At 37.1% G+C, this 16,708-nt stretch overlaps 1 protein-coding gene across 4 annotated transcripts in view; it reads right to left on the reverse strand.

The window, feature by feature from the left end:
- Positions 1-16,708, reverse strand: part of Tpp2 (tripeptidyl peptidase 2) — a 74,204-nt gene that overhangs the window by 52,680 nt on the left and 4,816 nt on the right. For 3 of the 4 annotated variants that reach the window (XM_060379836.1, XM_060379835.1, XM_060379838.1), the window contains exons 2-6: positions 13,565-13,693; positions 7,369-7,464; positions 4,857-4,961; positions 1,534-1,658; positions 271-434 (exon numbers count right to left, since the gene is read on the reverse strand). In XM_060379836.1, the coding sequence (XP_060235819.1) occupies positions 271-434; positions 1,534-1,658; positions 4,857-4,961; positions 7,369-7,464; positions 13,565-13,693 (619 nt within the window). The remainder of the gene's footprint in view (positions 1-270; positions 435-1,533; positions 1,659-4,856; positions 4,962-7,368; positions 7,465-13,564; positions 13,694-16,708) is intronic. The other variant, XM_060379837.1, reaches the window with a different exon arrangement.

Genomic DNA, 16,708 nt, shown 5'->3' on the forward strand with positions numbered 1-16,708 from the left:
CAATTTATCAACGGTTAATATGTGCAAGTATTATCACTTCATACTTATGAACGAATTTTTGGATGTTAAGGTTTTGCTTTTATTTATGAACTACTTCTACACAGTTTATAATTTAAAAAGAAGAGAGTAAAATCACATCAAAGTTACTAGGCTTTGTCCTTCAACAGAAATTTCTATAATAAATTCACTAAAGCCTCACTGTGGCTGCAGAAATTTATCATTCAGCCACTGCATGACTATCTCTCACTAGTAAATTTGAAAAACAGATACCTCCACTGGTCACAATGGAGAGCAGGTTTCCATCATCATAAATATTAACAGAATAATTCAGCATCTCAGCTGTGCCAAAAGAGCCGTATTCCTGGGCCTCTTTGTAGTTTCTCAATACAGTAGATTTACTCAAATCCCCACTTTCATTCGAATCAACACAGGCTCTGTTGGGAAGGAAAAATAAACATTAAAATTTATCCTTCCACTCTTCTAAGAATCACACAATATAGTTTCTTGGTCATCTTCTCACTGCTCACTTTTCCACCACTCAAATCCAATGCCTAGATTCCTTTGTTTCAGAGAATAAGCAGTAAAGCTTAGGTTAGAAGTCTCCCCGAAGCTAGTGCTAAAACCAAACACAGTGACACTGACAGGCACAGATGGTATAGAAAATCAACCGGGCTGGTGAGAAATTACAACTAAAAATTGGGTTAGAATGGAGACTAGTGTAGGACAGCCCTTACTTCCTGCTGCCATTGTAATCCAGGACCTTTCCAGCTTCCCGACAACACATGACTTTACACTTCAAACTCCACTCACAGAAAGCTTTACATATATTTTTTAACAAAACAAAATTTCCACCTCATCTTATGGTTTTCTAAAATTAAAAAATATGTATTTTAAGCACATCACTGTTTAAATGAATCAGTCACAAATGAAATGTAAATTAAGCAAAGATCAATACTTTGTTTTTGTACTTTTCTCTATGTATTGCATGTTTGTGTGAGCCTTCTCAGAGTTTTGCTACACAGCCCCAAACGGCCTAATAGTCACTGAGCAGCCCACACAGGCCTCAAACTTGTACCAATCCTTCTATCTTAGCCTATCAAGTACTGAGGTTGCACATATGAATCATTTCGCATAACTCAGAACTGAACACTTAATTACTAGCACTGCCAAGTTAACTTAGCTATTAAAAAAAAATCTATGCCAATCAATTTTTCTTCTTTTCACCCTCAATATGTTTTTAGTAAATGTTCTACAATATTTTTGGTTACTTTCCAAATTGTCTAGCTTTAACAAGGAACATTTCCACATACCTCAGTGATCAGCCTGACAAAATGTAGTTAATAAACTAAGTTTATAAAAAAATAGATAAATGTAACATTTACTGTGAAAAATACTAAGTTCAAAAGGCTTATCCACAACTACACAGTGTTGCTAAGTGATATGGTTATAAACTCTGTACAGCTCTGAGGGTTGAGAGTTCTTCAGAGCTGATAAAATGATTTTTAATAAGCATGACAAAAGACTTGAGATTACCTCCAGGTCTCACCATCATGCCACACCAAGCAGTCATACACAGGGCCTGGGTCACTATACTTTTTCTCAAAAGAATTGAGTAATTCCACTTGACTTTGTAGCTCTTCCTTGATTAGTTTATTGGCCTATTAACCAAAAACAGATTAATATTAGAACATTTTGTGTGTACCTGACAGTTGTAAAGACAGTGCTGAACAAATAGAAAAAAAAATCACCTCACTTTGGAAAAATGAGAAGATGCTTTAAAGCAGTGGTCGAAACTGAAGCTGGAGCCTTGGGTATATAAGGCAAGTGCCCTACCACTACGTTCTATCTTCAATCCACCATTTGACTTTTGATTAAGAAAAGGTGTACATTCATAATAAAAGCACAATTCAAAAGAATGAACAGCAAGTTGTGAGTTGTTCCCGCGACAGCATAATGAACACTTTTCACTTGTTACTTATTTACAAGCCTGTGCTGTCCAACACTGCTGCAGTCCCCTCATTCATAATGAAGACAAAAAGCTTACTATTCATGAGTTCACAGATACAGCATATTTCATGGAAGTTCTTTGAATGCACTCTCAAGGTTTAACACATTTTCAATTCAAGGTAAGGCCCTAAATCAGCAGTGTCTACCTCTGATTCCAATGAACCTGTTACCTTACTGATGTTTTCATGACTATTCCACAAGGTATAGTTCTTTGTAAGTATTACTAAACTATTTTTTTCATATATTATATAAATGCAGGTTTATTGGGAGCAGTGAGGGAGGGGGAGGGGAATATGCTCTGGGAGGATGGGGGAGGAAGGGAGAGGGCAGGAAGGGGAGAAAGGTGGGAAGGGCAAAAACTGGGGAAAGGGCCTGCAGAACCAAGATGCCTGGATTATACAGTGAAGGGCTTCTGGGAGAGAAGATCCACCTCTAGGTAGAGGGCAGGGTATGGCAGCCACGCCCTGCAGCAGGAAGGGACTTTGACATCCCAGCCTTTTGTTAATAAATAATGAGCAAAGCATCTTTTCTCACTACTTCCAGCTGACATTGAGGGTGTTGAATTTTGGGATGTGGGGCAAATAGCTGGAATGTTGGCCTAATTCCAAGAGCAAGCTGTTCTATTTGCTTTCCAGGATCAGTGAGACCATCTGCAGCTAGGAACCAGCAGGTTTAGCTGATTCAGTCTGTGAGGTTTCGGCCAGAGCACCTGAGTTCTGGATGCAGTTCTTGAGGAAACAGGATATGAATTCAGACGAAGAGGGAGGTGGGAGAAGAGAAACGGTTTACCAAGTTGCCAGGCTGGGTACTCAAGTTCTCTCAGGGTTTGAAGATGATGAGCAGAGAACTATGAGGTCAAGGGAGTGGCCCACAAAGTCCAGCTTGTGGGGCTTAGCTTCCCCCGAGTCACAGGCACCAGATGATTAAATAAAATGGAATGAGCTAATGGCAAGATGAAGCTATATTATATAAATATAGGTTTAATGGGAGCAGCAAGGGAGGGGAGGGGAAAAGGGAGCGCGCTGGAGGTGGGGCAGAGAGGACAGGATGAAGAGAAAGAGGGAAATGGTGAAAAGGTGGAAAAGGCAGTATTACTAAACTTAAGGGCATTTTATTTAATTGTAGTTATCAAATTACAGTATGACAACTGCTAGTATTTTTAAAATATGATTTTGGAAAGTGTAAGAATAACCTGGGAATATGGGTGTATTGCCCCCAAACTGCAGAGTAAACTCCCAGAATTGCTAACACTGAGAAGCTTGTTTGCTTCTTCAATGTTGTTCTAAATTCTAACATTGTTGTTGAAATAAACGTACCTTGGCTTTTCTTTTTAGAGAAAAACCATAAAAACAAACAAAAAACATACAAAGACATTATTTCCATTTATAAACTGATTTAAAGCCAGTGGGGGGGGGGGTGTTTCTAGAACAATGGCTCAGTGGTTAAAAGCAGAGGACCTACATTTACTCCCCAGGACCCACATGGTGACTTATAACTATGAAGTCTGAGTTCCAGGAGCTCAGAGTTTTGGCCTGAAGGTACCATGCACACATTCTGCAGAAAAACATTCATATATATAAAATCAAAATAAAGAAAATCTTTAATGGCATTAATGGGTACACTTATATGCATCTGGTGGGAATATAAACTGGCATAATCATTATAATCTACAAAAAGCTTTAGCCAACAATGTTTTAAATGATTCCTTAAAGATTTACTTTGATTTCATGTGTACTAGGGTTTTGTATGCATGCATGTATGTATGTGCACCACCAGCACGCCTGATGCCTCTAGAGGCCAGAATGCCTTGGATCCTCTGCAACTAGAGTTGCAGACCAGCTCTAGGTCATCCTCGCAAGCAGCAAGTGTTCTGAACTGCTGAGCAATCTCTCTAGCTCCTAAAATGACATTATTCTTAGTAGTCAAAAAAAAATAAATGAATGAGTGAATAAATGAGTAAATGAAACTAAAATAAAAACAAAGGCAGTACCCATCTACAAGATGAACACACTGTAGCAGCCCTAAAAATAGACTACTATAACAGGGGTAAACTAAATGCAATAGTCAGGACACGGAAGATATTCTAACTTTCTTAGCAAAAGAAACTGTATAAAAGTTCTGCATGGTTCCATCTTAAAGAGGAAAATCATTCCACAGTGTTATAAAACAGGATTATGACTTCCAGGGAAGACAAATAAGACAACAGCTACGAAAAGGTACAAAGGAATTTCTATGTAACAAAGATTTCATGGTTATGTTTTAAAACATTCATAAATACATGTTTCTAAAAAATTACATAAATTCTAAATTTTCCATAAAAGAAGTATGTTAATTGATGTGGTCTGAATAATGACATCAAAACTGTTAATTGATGTGGTCTGAATAATGACATCAGAACTGGTAACTTTAAACAACTGAGAAAAAACTGTCATGGGAGAGGAGGTAATGGAGAGAGATGGCTCAGAGGTTATGAGCACGGTCTGCTCTTCCAGAGGTCCTGAGTCCAATTTCCAGCCACATGGTGGCTCACAACCGTCTATACTGGGATCTGATGCCCTCTTCTTGCGTGCAGGTGTACATGCAGATGCTCATACAAAATAAATAAATAAACAAATGTTTAAAAAACAAAACCACCACCTATACTGGGATCTGATGCCCTCATCTGGCATGCAAGTGTACGTGCAGATAGTGCATTATAGAGTACTCATATGCAATATGTAAGGAAACAAATCTTTAAAAAGCAAAACAAAACCCAAAACATAGCCAAGGGATTAATCCTATGAAAATGCACCCTTTAGAATACTAATATAATTCAGTGAAACATGTAAATGAAAGTGAGTAGCACCGACTTGGGAAGAGCCATTGTTGGCAATATCAAATTCTTCTTGTTTTCTACAAGCTTCTGCAAGTGCAACTCTGTGAATCGGATCCCAGATTTTTTCCTTCCGTTCCTTCTGCAAAGACCAAAAAAAAGAAAAAAAAAAAAAAAAAAAAAAAAACAAACTCACAATCAGGCAGACAAAACAGGCAAGTAAACCTATGATTATGTTTATGGCATGCTAGCAGTTCAGATACTATAAAGTTATCAAACAAAGGCTTTCAAAGTAAGTGGATAGTAGCTGAATAATACAGAATAACCATACTAAAATCTATAGAACTAAAGAAGATAAACAACAATGAAGACCCTAGGGAGGATACTTAATTCTCATTCACAGGGAAAACAGGATAAGGATAGACACCAGAAGAGGTAGAAAAGGATGGAAGCCTACCATATGTGTCTTGAAAGACTCTACCCAGCAGGAGATGGAAGCAGATGCAGAGGCCCACAGCCAAACTTTGGCCAGAGCTCAGGGAGTCTTATGGAAGAAGTGGAGGATAGAATGACATGGAGGGAACAGAACCTCCACAAGGAGACCAACAAAGCCAAAAAATCTGGGCCGAGGGGGGCCAGCAGAGATTGATGCACCAACCAAGGACCATGCATGGAGAGGACCTAGACCCTCCGCTCAGATGCAGCTGATAGGCAGCTCAGTCTCCATGTGGGTACCCGAGTAAGGGGAGCAGGGGCTGCCTCTGTCATGAACTTGGTTGTCTGCTCTTTGATTACTTCCCCCTGCCGGGAAGACCTTGCCAGGCCACAGAGAAACAGGATGTAGGCAGTCCTGGTGAGACCTGATAGGCCAGGGTCAGACAGTAGGGGAGGACTTTGCCTTTTAGTGAACTAGGGGAGAGGGAGAGGGTAGAAGGGGGAGGAGAATGGGACAGGGAGAAGATGAGGGAGGGGGTTACAACTGGGATATAAAGTGAATAAATTTTAAAAAAGTATAAAAATATACAAAAATTTAGACATAAAAAATTTCTATTGAAGGTAAAGTATTGGATCAATTAATGAAGTTGGTTAGGAGAACAAGTTTATCATGTCATACAAAAATATTTTTATATTGTTATTCCTCAATTTATACCCACCCTTCTCCAAAATGTAGAGTATCATCAGAAAACAAACTGTATCCCTGTCATTTAAAGTAAAAAATACTGACTTCTGAACCCATACAGAATTGGAAAATGAAGACAGTCAACTACAAGGTGATGGCAAAGAAAAACTGTAGCTTCACTGGGAAGGGCAGATACCCTCAATAATTCCTGTCCCGGTCCTTAACATTATCTTCATTCTTCATCACATAGTATCTCCTAACAAAAGTCTGCTCAATAAAAGAATCCTTTCATTAAACTAATAAACTGAGCTATCTTGGAAGAGTCTACTCTAACTACATGATTTATATTCATATGTCAATTTCTTCCTTATCGAAACTGACTAAAAATAATACGCCAAATTAAAAGTTTCCTGACATCTGTATTTTTTATTTAATTAAAGCTGTGTGCATTAAAGTAAGTTCCAATTCATGGATCTCAAAGGAAGAAGAATACATTGTGATTATATGTCAGCATCCACATATCTATTAGGATTTCTGACAAGATCACACTTTTGTTTTACAGTTGAAGTACTCTGGACTTACATCAACAATTACTGCCACGTGGGGCTCAGAAATGGCCCTGTGTGGTGCAGTAACCCCCAGCAGTTGCCTTAACAGAGCAGAGATTAAGCACTTCAAACATTTGCATCGTGACAGAAGTTCCGTTAGCCAGCAAGTCTTTAAAGCAGACTCCTACCCACACCTGACTCTTCTTTCCGTAACTCCAGACCGATTTTATCTTTGTGTGCATGTGTGCATGTGTGAGTCTAGTGCACTAGATGCATACTGGCGCCCACAGAAGCCAGAGGAGGGCATCGGATTCCCTGGAACTGGAGTCATAGGTGGTTTTAAGTCATCTGATGTGCATGCTGGGAAATGAACTTGGGTTCGATGAAAAGGCAATAAACCCTCTAAACTGCTAAGCTACCTCTCCACGCCCAGACTTGTTTACTTATACACATACTTCAATAGCTTTAGACCTGATTAACAGAATAATAGTAAATGATAACAAACAAATGAGATCAAGAAAACTAGACAACAAGATAAATGGGGCAAATTTTCTTAAAATACACACAAACACACACATGAACAAAAATAAAGAGGTCTATACATTAATAAAACCAGTTTATGTCACCTATTCCCCCCCAAAAAAGAAAACACAAACGCTTGAGCTTTAGTTTATTTTGCTTTAAACATCCTTAAACCAACTACTCCAAACTAAGAATCACTTTAAGTAAAAAGCATACCCTTGAACAGTCTTTCAACATCCAAGTTTCTCAAAAATTTAAGACCTCATGAGTTTATGAAACCAAAACCAAAGAAAATCCTCATTCTTCACACAATCTAAGCATAGACATTTGCAAGCAACTGACACTATGTTTCTCATTACCTGTATCCTTTCCTTGAGAGCCTTTGGATAGAAATCATAGCCATTTTTAATGCCAATGTGATATTTTCCCGAAGGATTTGTCCAGCTTGCAGGAATCTGCAGGTGAAACAAATTGTTCACTCTTTACCAATGCCAATGATACAGCACCATGAGGACAAACTATTTCACATCTATTCCACTGGCTCACACTGCGTAACAGCGCTTATGTGCAAGAGAAAGACTTTTAATACTCTAAGCAGTCACTTAATGTCACTGTGGCTGCATAATTTATAAAATCCTCTGAAAACATACTACTTCATTAAACCAGTTCTTAAACATTTCTGACACCTCACATCTCCCTTTACCGTACTCGTGCCAATTAAGTAACAGGGAGGAGAAGCACACATTTTCAGAACTTTTTCCACACTCTAATTTCCTACTAGACTAAGAGTGACATTCTTCTACAACCATACATATAATGCACATATATTAAACAGAGCTCTTTGCATCCTTACAGATAAAGCACTATAAAATCACATTAATTTTATATAAGATCTATAATACTCTCTCAAATTACCTCATAATATTTAAAAAGTTTTTAATAGAAAGATGAAATGAAATTACTTATACAAACAAAAGGAAGGTAAAACTTTGAAATCTAGTTCCATCATGAAAACCAAAAATTTCAGTTCACAGGACATGAGATTTTAAGTGTGGCTGTGATTCTAAACATCAACACTAATGGGGTAGGGGGTACATTTATTTCCTTTTGTGTACCAGGGCAAAAATATTGCATAATTCAAACCTTATGAGTGTGTGTGTGTGTGTGTGTGTGTGTGTGTGTGTATATGTGTGGTCTCTATTCTTCTTAGAAGCAAAATAATTCAGTTGCAAGACAAGGTAAGACAAGGTTTAAAAGAAGTTAATACAAAAAAGCAAGTAAGCACTCCAAAGGAGAGGGGAGAGTTTGCTGTCTCAAAAGTGAGGTGGCAGCACTGCTGTTTTAATATAAATTCCAAAGAGAACTTTCTATGAATATTTATGAACTGGGTGGCATATTCATGAGGTAAAAAGACCCTCTTCTCTTCCTAAATTATGGGAGGAAAAGATAAAACCAGAAAGTAAGTGAAATAATGAAGTCAAGATCTTTTGAGGATGTAGGCATCAGTGCATGTGTGGGAAAATACCCTAGCACCTCAGCTTCTGATATACCCCATCTATCATAGTGGAAACAGTCAATCTATCAGCAGCCTCAAGGCCATTTAAGCACAATGGAGCATTATGAAAATACAAATGCCAAGATACAACCACAGCTTCTTGGTTAACTCCCTCTGAGATTGACTCAAAGGTTCATGACTGCTCTCATGCACTGGGTTGGTTGATACATTCCACCTCTCCAGTATTAAAAGCACCTGTTCTTTTTAAAGCTCAACTTATAATGAAGAATGAGATTTGCAATAGAGAGGAAGGCTGCTCAAAGAACATGCCTCTGGCTGTCCAGCTCTACTACTCATGTCTATCTTCTACCCAACAGGGAAGCTAGGGGTCATTAACTCTATGATTCTTATGAATAATAAAATGCAAAGAGCACCAACCAATTTAAAATATCAAAATCTAATCTTATTCCCCTTAATTATGAAAAATTGCTGTTATCTATATAATAACTACAAGGTTAAATTACTAACAACTCATTCTGGCTAGCTTACATCTTTAATCCCAGCAACTGAAGTCAGAGGCAGGTGGATCTCTGTGAGTTTGAGGACAGCCTAGTCTACATGAGTTCCAGAGCAGCAGAGAACAGGAAATCAAAAAGAATCCTCACTTATCTCACTTATACGGTATTGCTCCCCAACTTATGTTCCATTGCAATTATTTCCCAGAAACGATTTTTGAAATTTAGCAAATAACTTTTGGGTGAAAATTTCACACACTTAGATACATGAAAATTATTAAAGGCCTATGTTTTAACTAATAATTTCTGAACCAACTGGCTTTCTAGAGAAACCCATCATTTTTTTTGGGAAAACATGTTCTTCAATATTCTTGTAATGCCCATGACATAACAAAAAATGTGTTGCAACAAAATGCCACTATCAGGCAACACAAATACCTACCAACAACTTCAAAACTGTTCAAAAGGCACTGAAATGCTAATAAAGAAAAGCAAAACTCTAATCACATTAGCTAGCATATATATATAAAACACAATGAAAATAATCCAGCTGCCAATTTATGTTTAACTATGATATAAATAAAACTCTACAAGACCCACGGAATCACATACATCTCAAAACTTAGGACTGTATGTCTTCCTTAAAGGAGACTAGTTATAAAAATTATATTAAAAAAAAACCTCAAAATTAAAGTCATGCTATCTAAACTTAAGCAATTATGGAATGTTTACATTTTGAAGTTATATATGATATCTTTAAGAAGCAAAGCTTTACATTTTCTTCATTTTAAGAAATCTTTATATTAGACTGGAGAAGAGGCATGGGAGGAGAAGAGGGAGAGGGGCAGGACTGGGAGGGGATGAGGGAGAAGGCTACAGCTGGGATACAAAGTGAATAAATTGTAATAAAGAAAAAGCAAAATCTTTAAAATGGTTCAAACTACATACAGTAATTATAATCATTTTCTTCTGTGTGTAATGTATGTCTGTGTGGGCGTGCACATATGTTGCACACATGCAATACATGGAAGCTAAAGGTTGATGGAGAATTCCTCACTTGTTCTGCGGCTTGTTTTTTTGAGACAGGCTCTCTCACTAAACTGAAGCTCACCAATTAGCTAACTACTGAGATCAAGGGATCCTACTGATTCCAAATTCCTGTGCTGAAGTTTTAGGTGTGTGTATACCACACCTCGATTTTACACTGTGCTGCTCACATGTTCATAGTCACACTGCAAATCATCCCTACTGAGCTAACCCCTCAGGGCCCCATGGTGAGCATAGCTGCCTTTTTTTTTTTTTTTCCAAGACAGGGTCTCTCTGTGTAGCCTTGGCTGTCCTTCATAGACCAAACTGACCTCAAACTCACAGCAATCCGCTGGCCCTTGCCTCCCTGGGTGCTGGGATTAAAGGCATACACCACCATGCCTGGCTCTTTGCCTCTTTTTCTAAAGATAGGATACTGTTATGTATGTAAATCCAGTTTGCCTGGAACTCAAAATCTCTCTGTGTCTGCAGTACATAATCTCTTTAATTACAAATTACAGTAAGAGAGGCTGCCTAACAAATGAGATGTTTTTTAATGGATCAAGTGTCACCAAAACCATGAGCTGTCTCAGTCCTGCCAGCTAGCATATGCCTGAACATTCACACACTATTTGCTCTGGCTATCTGTATCTAGTCACCTACTCTCCACGCCTGTATTAGCTTTCTAAAAAGTTTTCAGTGTTTGAAACTAAATAGAGATGATTTTAAAAGTGCTTAACTTAAATCTGCTAAAGTGAGAACAACATGGTGTTCCCTTCCCAATGTCACTAAAATCAGAACGGTGCATGGATAAAATTACTGTAAGTAAAAATAGATAAGATAGACAAACAAATAAATAAAATGCAATCAGGATGCAGTAGAGGAACTACAGGAAAACCACAGGACAAAGAGAACTAAAACTAAGACTAACAGGTACGCCCAAACTTTTGATGTTGCTCACACAACACTGTTACATACAAACCTGACAACCCAAAATCTACCCCTTGCCAATCCCCACCAACTCGTACATGAATCTGACTTTCTCTTAGGCCATGCCAATAGCTCTCTTGGCCCAAATGTCTCCTGTGAGCCTCAAGTTAGACATGGCTTGTTAACACACTTTGAAGGTTGCAAAGTAAAAATAAAGACAGAATTACTGAAGAACTAACGGAATGTTAAAGTGCGATGTTGGCACATTGGGTGTTCTTACAGGAAAAATAGGACAGCTGTTTCAAACTAAGCGGAAAAATCAATTCTAGTCTAATTCTCTAGAACAAATAAGAAAAACCACACATTTCTAGGAATACAGAGAATATCTTCATTATCACAGTAATAAATTCAGGAATTTTCATTAATTAAATATGTACATATATGTAAAATTGATATGTACAAATTGAAAACTTTAAGTATAAAACAGAAAATGGAATATAAAAACCACAAGAAAAAGGACAATTTAGTACAAAAAAGAAAAAAAAACAGAAAAAGAAAAAGGTAAATGAACTTTAATAATGACTGATCTCAAAATGTAAATTAAACCTACAATGTAGTGTGCTGCGATTCCCATTCTATTTTTTTTAAATGTTTAAAGTCCTGAAAATACCAAGTATTATAAGTTAAAAGTTGGCCAGGCATGATGGCACATACCTGTAATCCCAGCACTTGGGAGGCTGAAAAGCAGAGGAGTATAAGGCCAGCCTTGGCTAAATGATAAAGCTGTCACACAGGACCTAGTAAAGCTAACTCCATGACTCAGCAATTCTACTTTTGGCATAAACCCTGGAAACATCTGCACATATGCACAGGAAATGAGTATAATGCTTTCAAAAAACTGTTATTAAAAGTTCTCAACTGTTAATAACCAGGCCATGCTATACTGCAAGAAACAGTTCAACACAACAGAATAGATAGAATGTGCTGTATAGAAACCTACTCAGCACACTACTCAGCAGTGAAGCTGAACAAATTACTGTAATATAAAGGCAAGTTGTAAGAATCTCAAATCTTGCAAACACAACAACACAAAGAACTGATAAAGAAATGAGGGCATTAATGAAAAGCTAAAAATAGGGAAACTTAAATACTGTATTTTATTTATCTGCACAAAGGTAGAAAACAGAGACAACAGTTCATATGGCTTATTTAAAGCTTAGGTTATTACAGGTATCCAAAAATAAGCAACTAAAAATAATTACATAGTCTAAATCTGCAAGGCTCATTAGAAATGTTGATTCACTGGGGGCTGGAGAGATGGCTCAGAGGTTAAGAGCACTGCTTCCTCTTCCAGAGGTCCTGAGTTCAATTCCCAGCAACCACATGGTGGCTCACAACCATCTGTAATGGACTCTCGTGTTCAGGTGTACATGCAGGCAGAACGTTGTATACATAATAAATAAATCTTTAAAAAAAAAAAGAAATGTTGATTCACTGTCCTAGAGTAAATTAATGGACGTTAAATTAAGTCTGCTTGTTTTAAAAAATTAATATTAAAAAATCACTCTCAATTTTTTTGTCATCCTCTAAATTCATTAACCAGAACTCATGAATAGCTCTAGGATTGTTTTATAGCTATTTTCTCATGCTTAGCTTTCCCATGCCTTTCTACCAAGGACAAAATAAAACAAAGCCAGTCATTTAAGATGGTCAGGATTAGGGTCTAAATATTTCTTTATGGCCAGGTTCACTAAGAAAATGATGAAGGCAAAACTTTATGGGTGGTTACTTTCTGTTTTTCTATTTTAAATTTAAAAACCATGGATTGACTGCAATTAAAGAAAACAATCCAAACTTTCAGTACTTCCCTGAACAAATAACTTCTAAGATGGCCCTCATGATCCACACCTTACACTACGGATGTGCTATTATGCTGTCATGAAATACCTCTTTCACGTGTCTGCTGATTTATTGACTTTCACCTTGGTTACTCTCATAGAGCTCTTGTCCTGAGATGAGACAGCTGCCATGCTATACTACACAACAGCTTTGTGAAGAGGGCCATGTGAAAAAGAAACAAGGCATGATGGCACAGCCTTTAATTCTAGCACCTGGAGGCAAAAGCAGGCAGATCTCTGTGAACTTGAGGCCCGCTTGGTCTACCTAGAGTTCCAGGACATCAAGGAGTACATAGAGAGACTCTGTCTCAAACAAAACAAATGGAAAAAAAAAAAAAAGACATCCACGAAAGAGCTAACTTCATAGTGCACCTGAGCTAACTAAGCTTTACATGAAACAGCAGCTGTGGCCAACAATTTAAAACTTCATTACGATTCACTACTGTCTACATTCATTAACATCACACTTAGGCTCCTGGAGCACAGTAATAGACCATCTTCTCCTTATTTTAAACCAAGGGGTTTGGGATAATTTGCTTTCCAAGTAACAGGTAAATACTGCTATACTACCAATTTCAGTTACCAAAAAGAAAAAAAAAAAAATAGATGTTTTGAAGCAACATTACAAAAAGAAGGGGGCATTAGAAACATATTTTTTAAAAAACCCATTCAATAAGATAAATGTTCCAACCTTAAGCACTCTTCCAGAAAGACCAATAATTTCCCCATCTTTTGGTTCTACTTCTGTAGCAGTATTCACATCACCACTTCCTGTTGTATCAATGATATCAATGATTTTTGGTTTTCCATCAGTTGTAACCTAAAAATTGAGGCAAATAAAATATTAGTTATTGTCTTTCAAGAAAGTAAAGTATATATATGTACATATATATAATTGCTTGTGAAAATTGTTTTATATTAAAAATATAATTGAATTAAGACAAGGTATAACAAACACTAATGAAAAAAGTCACAGAAACAATATACAATCCTTCAAGTGGTTTCATATATTTCTTAAATATCTATAATCTTTTGGTGTTGGTTATAGCCGTTGTTTGTACACAAAAATCCCTTAAATACTGCAGAGTAAGAAAGGAGACAATATAGATGTAAAGTCCTGAGAGAAATGAAGTAGAAGACAGGAGACAAGTAGTATGGATTTTTCAATTTTAAGTTGTTGGCCAAGGAAGGCCTTCTTTAGAGCAAGTGTCTAAAGAGAGTGAGCTTTCAACTGGATAGAAAATAATGCTTCATTATGGAATGTCACTAATACTTGAAATTTAGTAAGTTGCAAGTTCAAAGGCAATACACTCCCTAATTTGTTTTTCTCCAAACACTGTCTTCTCAGTTACCACCATCACACATTGTTGAAACCAGAAACAGAAGCACTTCTCTGATTATCTAGTTTATACCTTGCATCACAGCTATCAGGAAGCATTCCCTCTAAAAGGGAATTCAAATCCATTTTCTACTTTTTATCACCATTGTGGCAACTTGCTAAACCACTAGCATCTCTTCCTTTCATAATGAAGATAGGTATCAGCTTCTTAAAGTGAGTTGAAACTCACTCTTCATGAGGGTCCTGTCACTTAATCTCCTATGGTGTCACAAAAAAAATTGACAACAGTAAAACATTACCGAATATGCTATAACCAAAACATACTTCAAAACCAAATGTGCAATGAATCTGAAGTATCTGTGGCAGCACACAACGCTGACTGCATTGTATAAAAACTGCGGACTTGGTTTTGAACATTCACCATGTACATATGCATGCCACCATACCACAAAATTCATCAGACACTTGTTTGAAACACCTCAGGCTGACTTGATCCTACTGTATCCTAAAGACTGCAACATCTTTACTGCATGAAATTTTCTACTCTTATAGAAACCTAATGGCTTAATTTCAGAAAAATGTTTAATATTTTCCCTCTATCACACCTGAGCATAGTAACATCAAATTAAATTGTTTTATGGTAAGTTTATTCATTTCATTGCATATGCACATTTTTTGTTTTTGCCTTTAGTAAATGCTATTATATGAAACCAAATATTAAGTAAAAAATTTTTAAAGGTTAATTTTTATTCGCTGTGTATGAGTGTTTGCATGTATGTATGTATGTATACGTACTACATGTGTGCCAGGCACCCTCAGAGGCCAGAAGAGGGTGTGGAGCCTCAGAACTGTAGTTGAACGTGGCTGTGAAATACCACGTGGGCTGGGAACTGAACTTGGGACCTCTGCAAGAGCAGTAAGTGCTTTTAACCACTGAGCCATTTCTCCAGCCCTTAAACTTTTTTATGACTTATCAGTAAATGCTTGTGTGGTTTAACTATTTAATTTGCCTACACACCTGGGGTTGTGTAAAATTTCTTGGACAAAAAGAAATTAGTTACACTGAAGAAGCCCTATATAATCATGCTCTTAAAGGCTCACAGTTCACAGCGGGGCCTCTACAATGCACTATTAAGACAAACTGTGTTTTTCTATTCCTCCCCTTTAAACTTTCCTTCCACAGATTCATAGAGCACTCAGAACTTGAAAAGCTTTGTGGCAATAACTTCCTATAAAACACAGACCTTTCTCGCCACTTGCCATTTTCATACAATCATCTTTGAAATTCAGAAAGTCTCACCATTTCAGAAAAACCTCCCCAGTGATCTCTGAATGTGCTCACTATCGTGAACTTGATCACCAGACTGCACTGTTCACTTTGCAGGACATGAGCCAACTTGCAATGACATATTCAGCGAGGTGGCACTCATCATGTTCTTCTGTTAAGAGGATAAGGTCCATAGGGACAGGCGGTATCTACATGAATTCAACTTGCCAACATATACCCAACATCAAACAAGGCTTACTGGGTTTAACTTTTTCTTTTTAATTACTGAATGATCCAACATGGATTCCTTAGCATTAGCTTTAACTTTGGTAAGGTACGTTTCTTTACTAGCCATACACTTTCATGACAGCCACAATCCCACTGCTGGAAGAAGTAGTGGTGTGTCTTCACAGAAGAGGTAACCGATAGGCTCTTTTCAGGGCGAGTTTTGGAAAGGCAAGTTGTTACGTCCTTATATACTTAAGGAACTTCAATACTTATTTCCATAGCAGCCGTTCTAATATATAATTCCACCAAGAGTATATAAGGATCATTCAGAAGCCTTCAACCTTATCTTCACCAGCATCTATTGCTTTTCTTGATAGAAATTCTGAATTCGTTAAGCTGAGATCTCAATACAGAATTGACTTGTGTTGCCCTGATGACTAAGGATGCTAAATATTTTTTCATGTAATTATTGGATAGTTGGACATTTTTTAAATTGTAGGAATGGGTATGTATATGAGTGCAAGTATGCCAGAGTTTAAGTAGAAATCAGATGACAACTTGTAGGAGCAGGTTCTCTCTTTCTACCACTTGGGTCATGAAGATTCAACTCGGGTTGTCAGGATTGGTGGCAGGCACATTTACCCACTAAGCCACCTTACAAGCCCTGTTCTTCTTTTGAGAACTTTCTAAATCATTTTTCCATGTATTATTTATTGTTTTGGGGGTACATATGAATAAAAATGTCATAAGAAAACCCATCATTTTGTACAATAAATATATATACTAGTTAAAACTGTACTTATGTGTACAAACACACATTTATATACACACACACTAGCAGGAATTAAACATGGAAACACAAAGTCTAAAAAAAAAAAGAAAATTAAATTTAAAAAAGCAAATGTCAAAAATGTAACAAGCACAAAGTCTTTAGACTTTCCTTCCACTTGGAAAATTAAAACCAGCATTAATGCCATTACTAATGAATCTTTTTGACCACC

The sequence above is a fragment of the Meriones unguiculatus genome, chromosome 3 (assembly GCF_030254825.1).
Source record: "Meriones unguiculatus strain TT.TT164.6M chromosome 3, Bangor_MerUng_6.1, whole genome shotgun sequence".
Lineage (NCBI taxonomy): Eukaryota > Metazoa > Chordata > Mammalia > Rodentia > Muridae > Meriones > Meriones unguiculatus.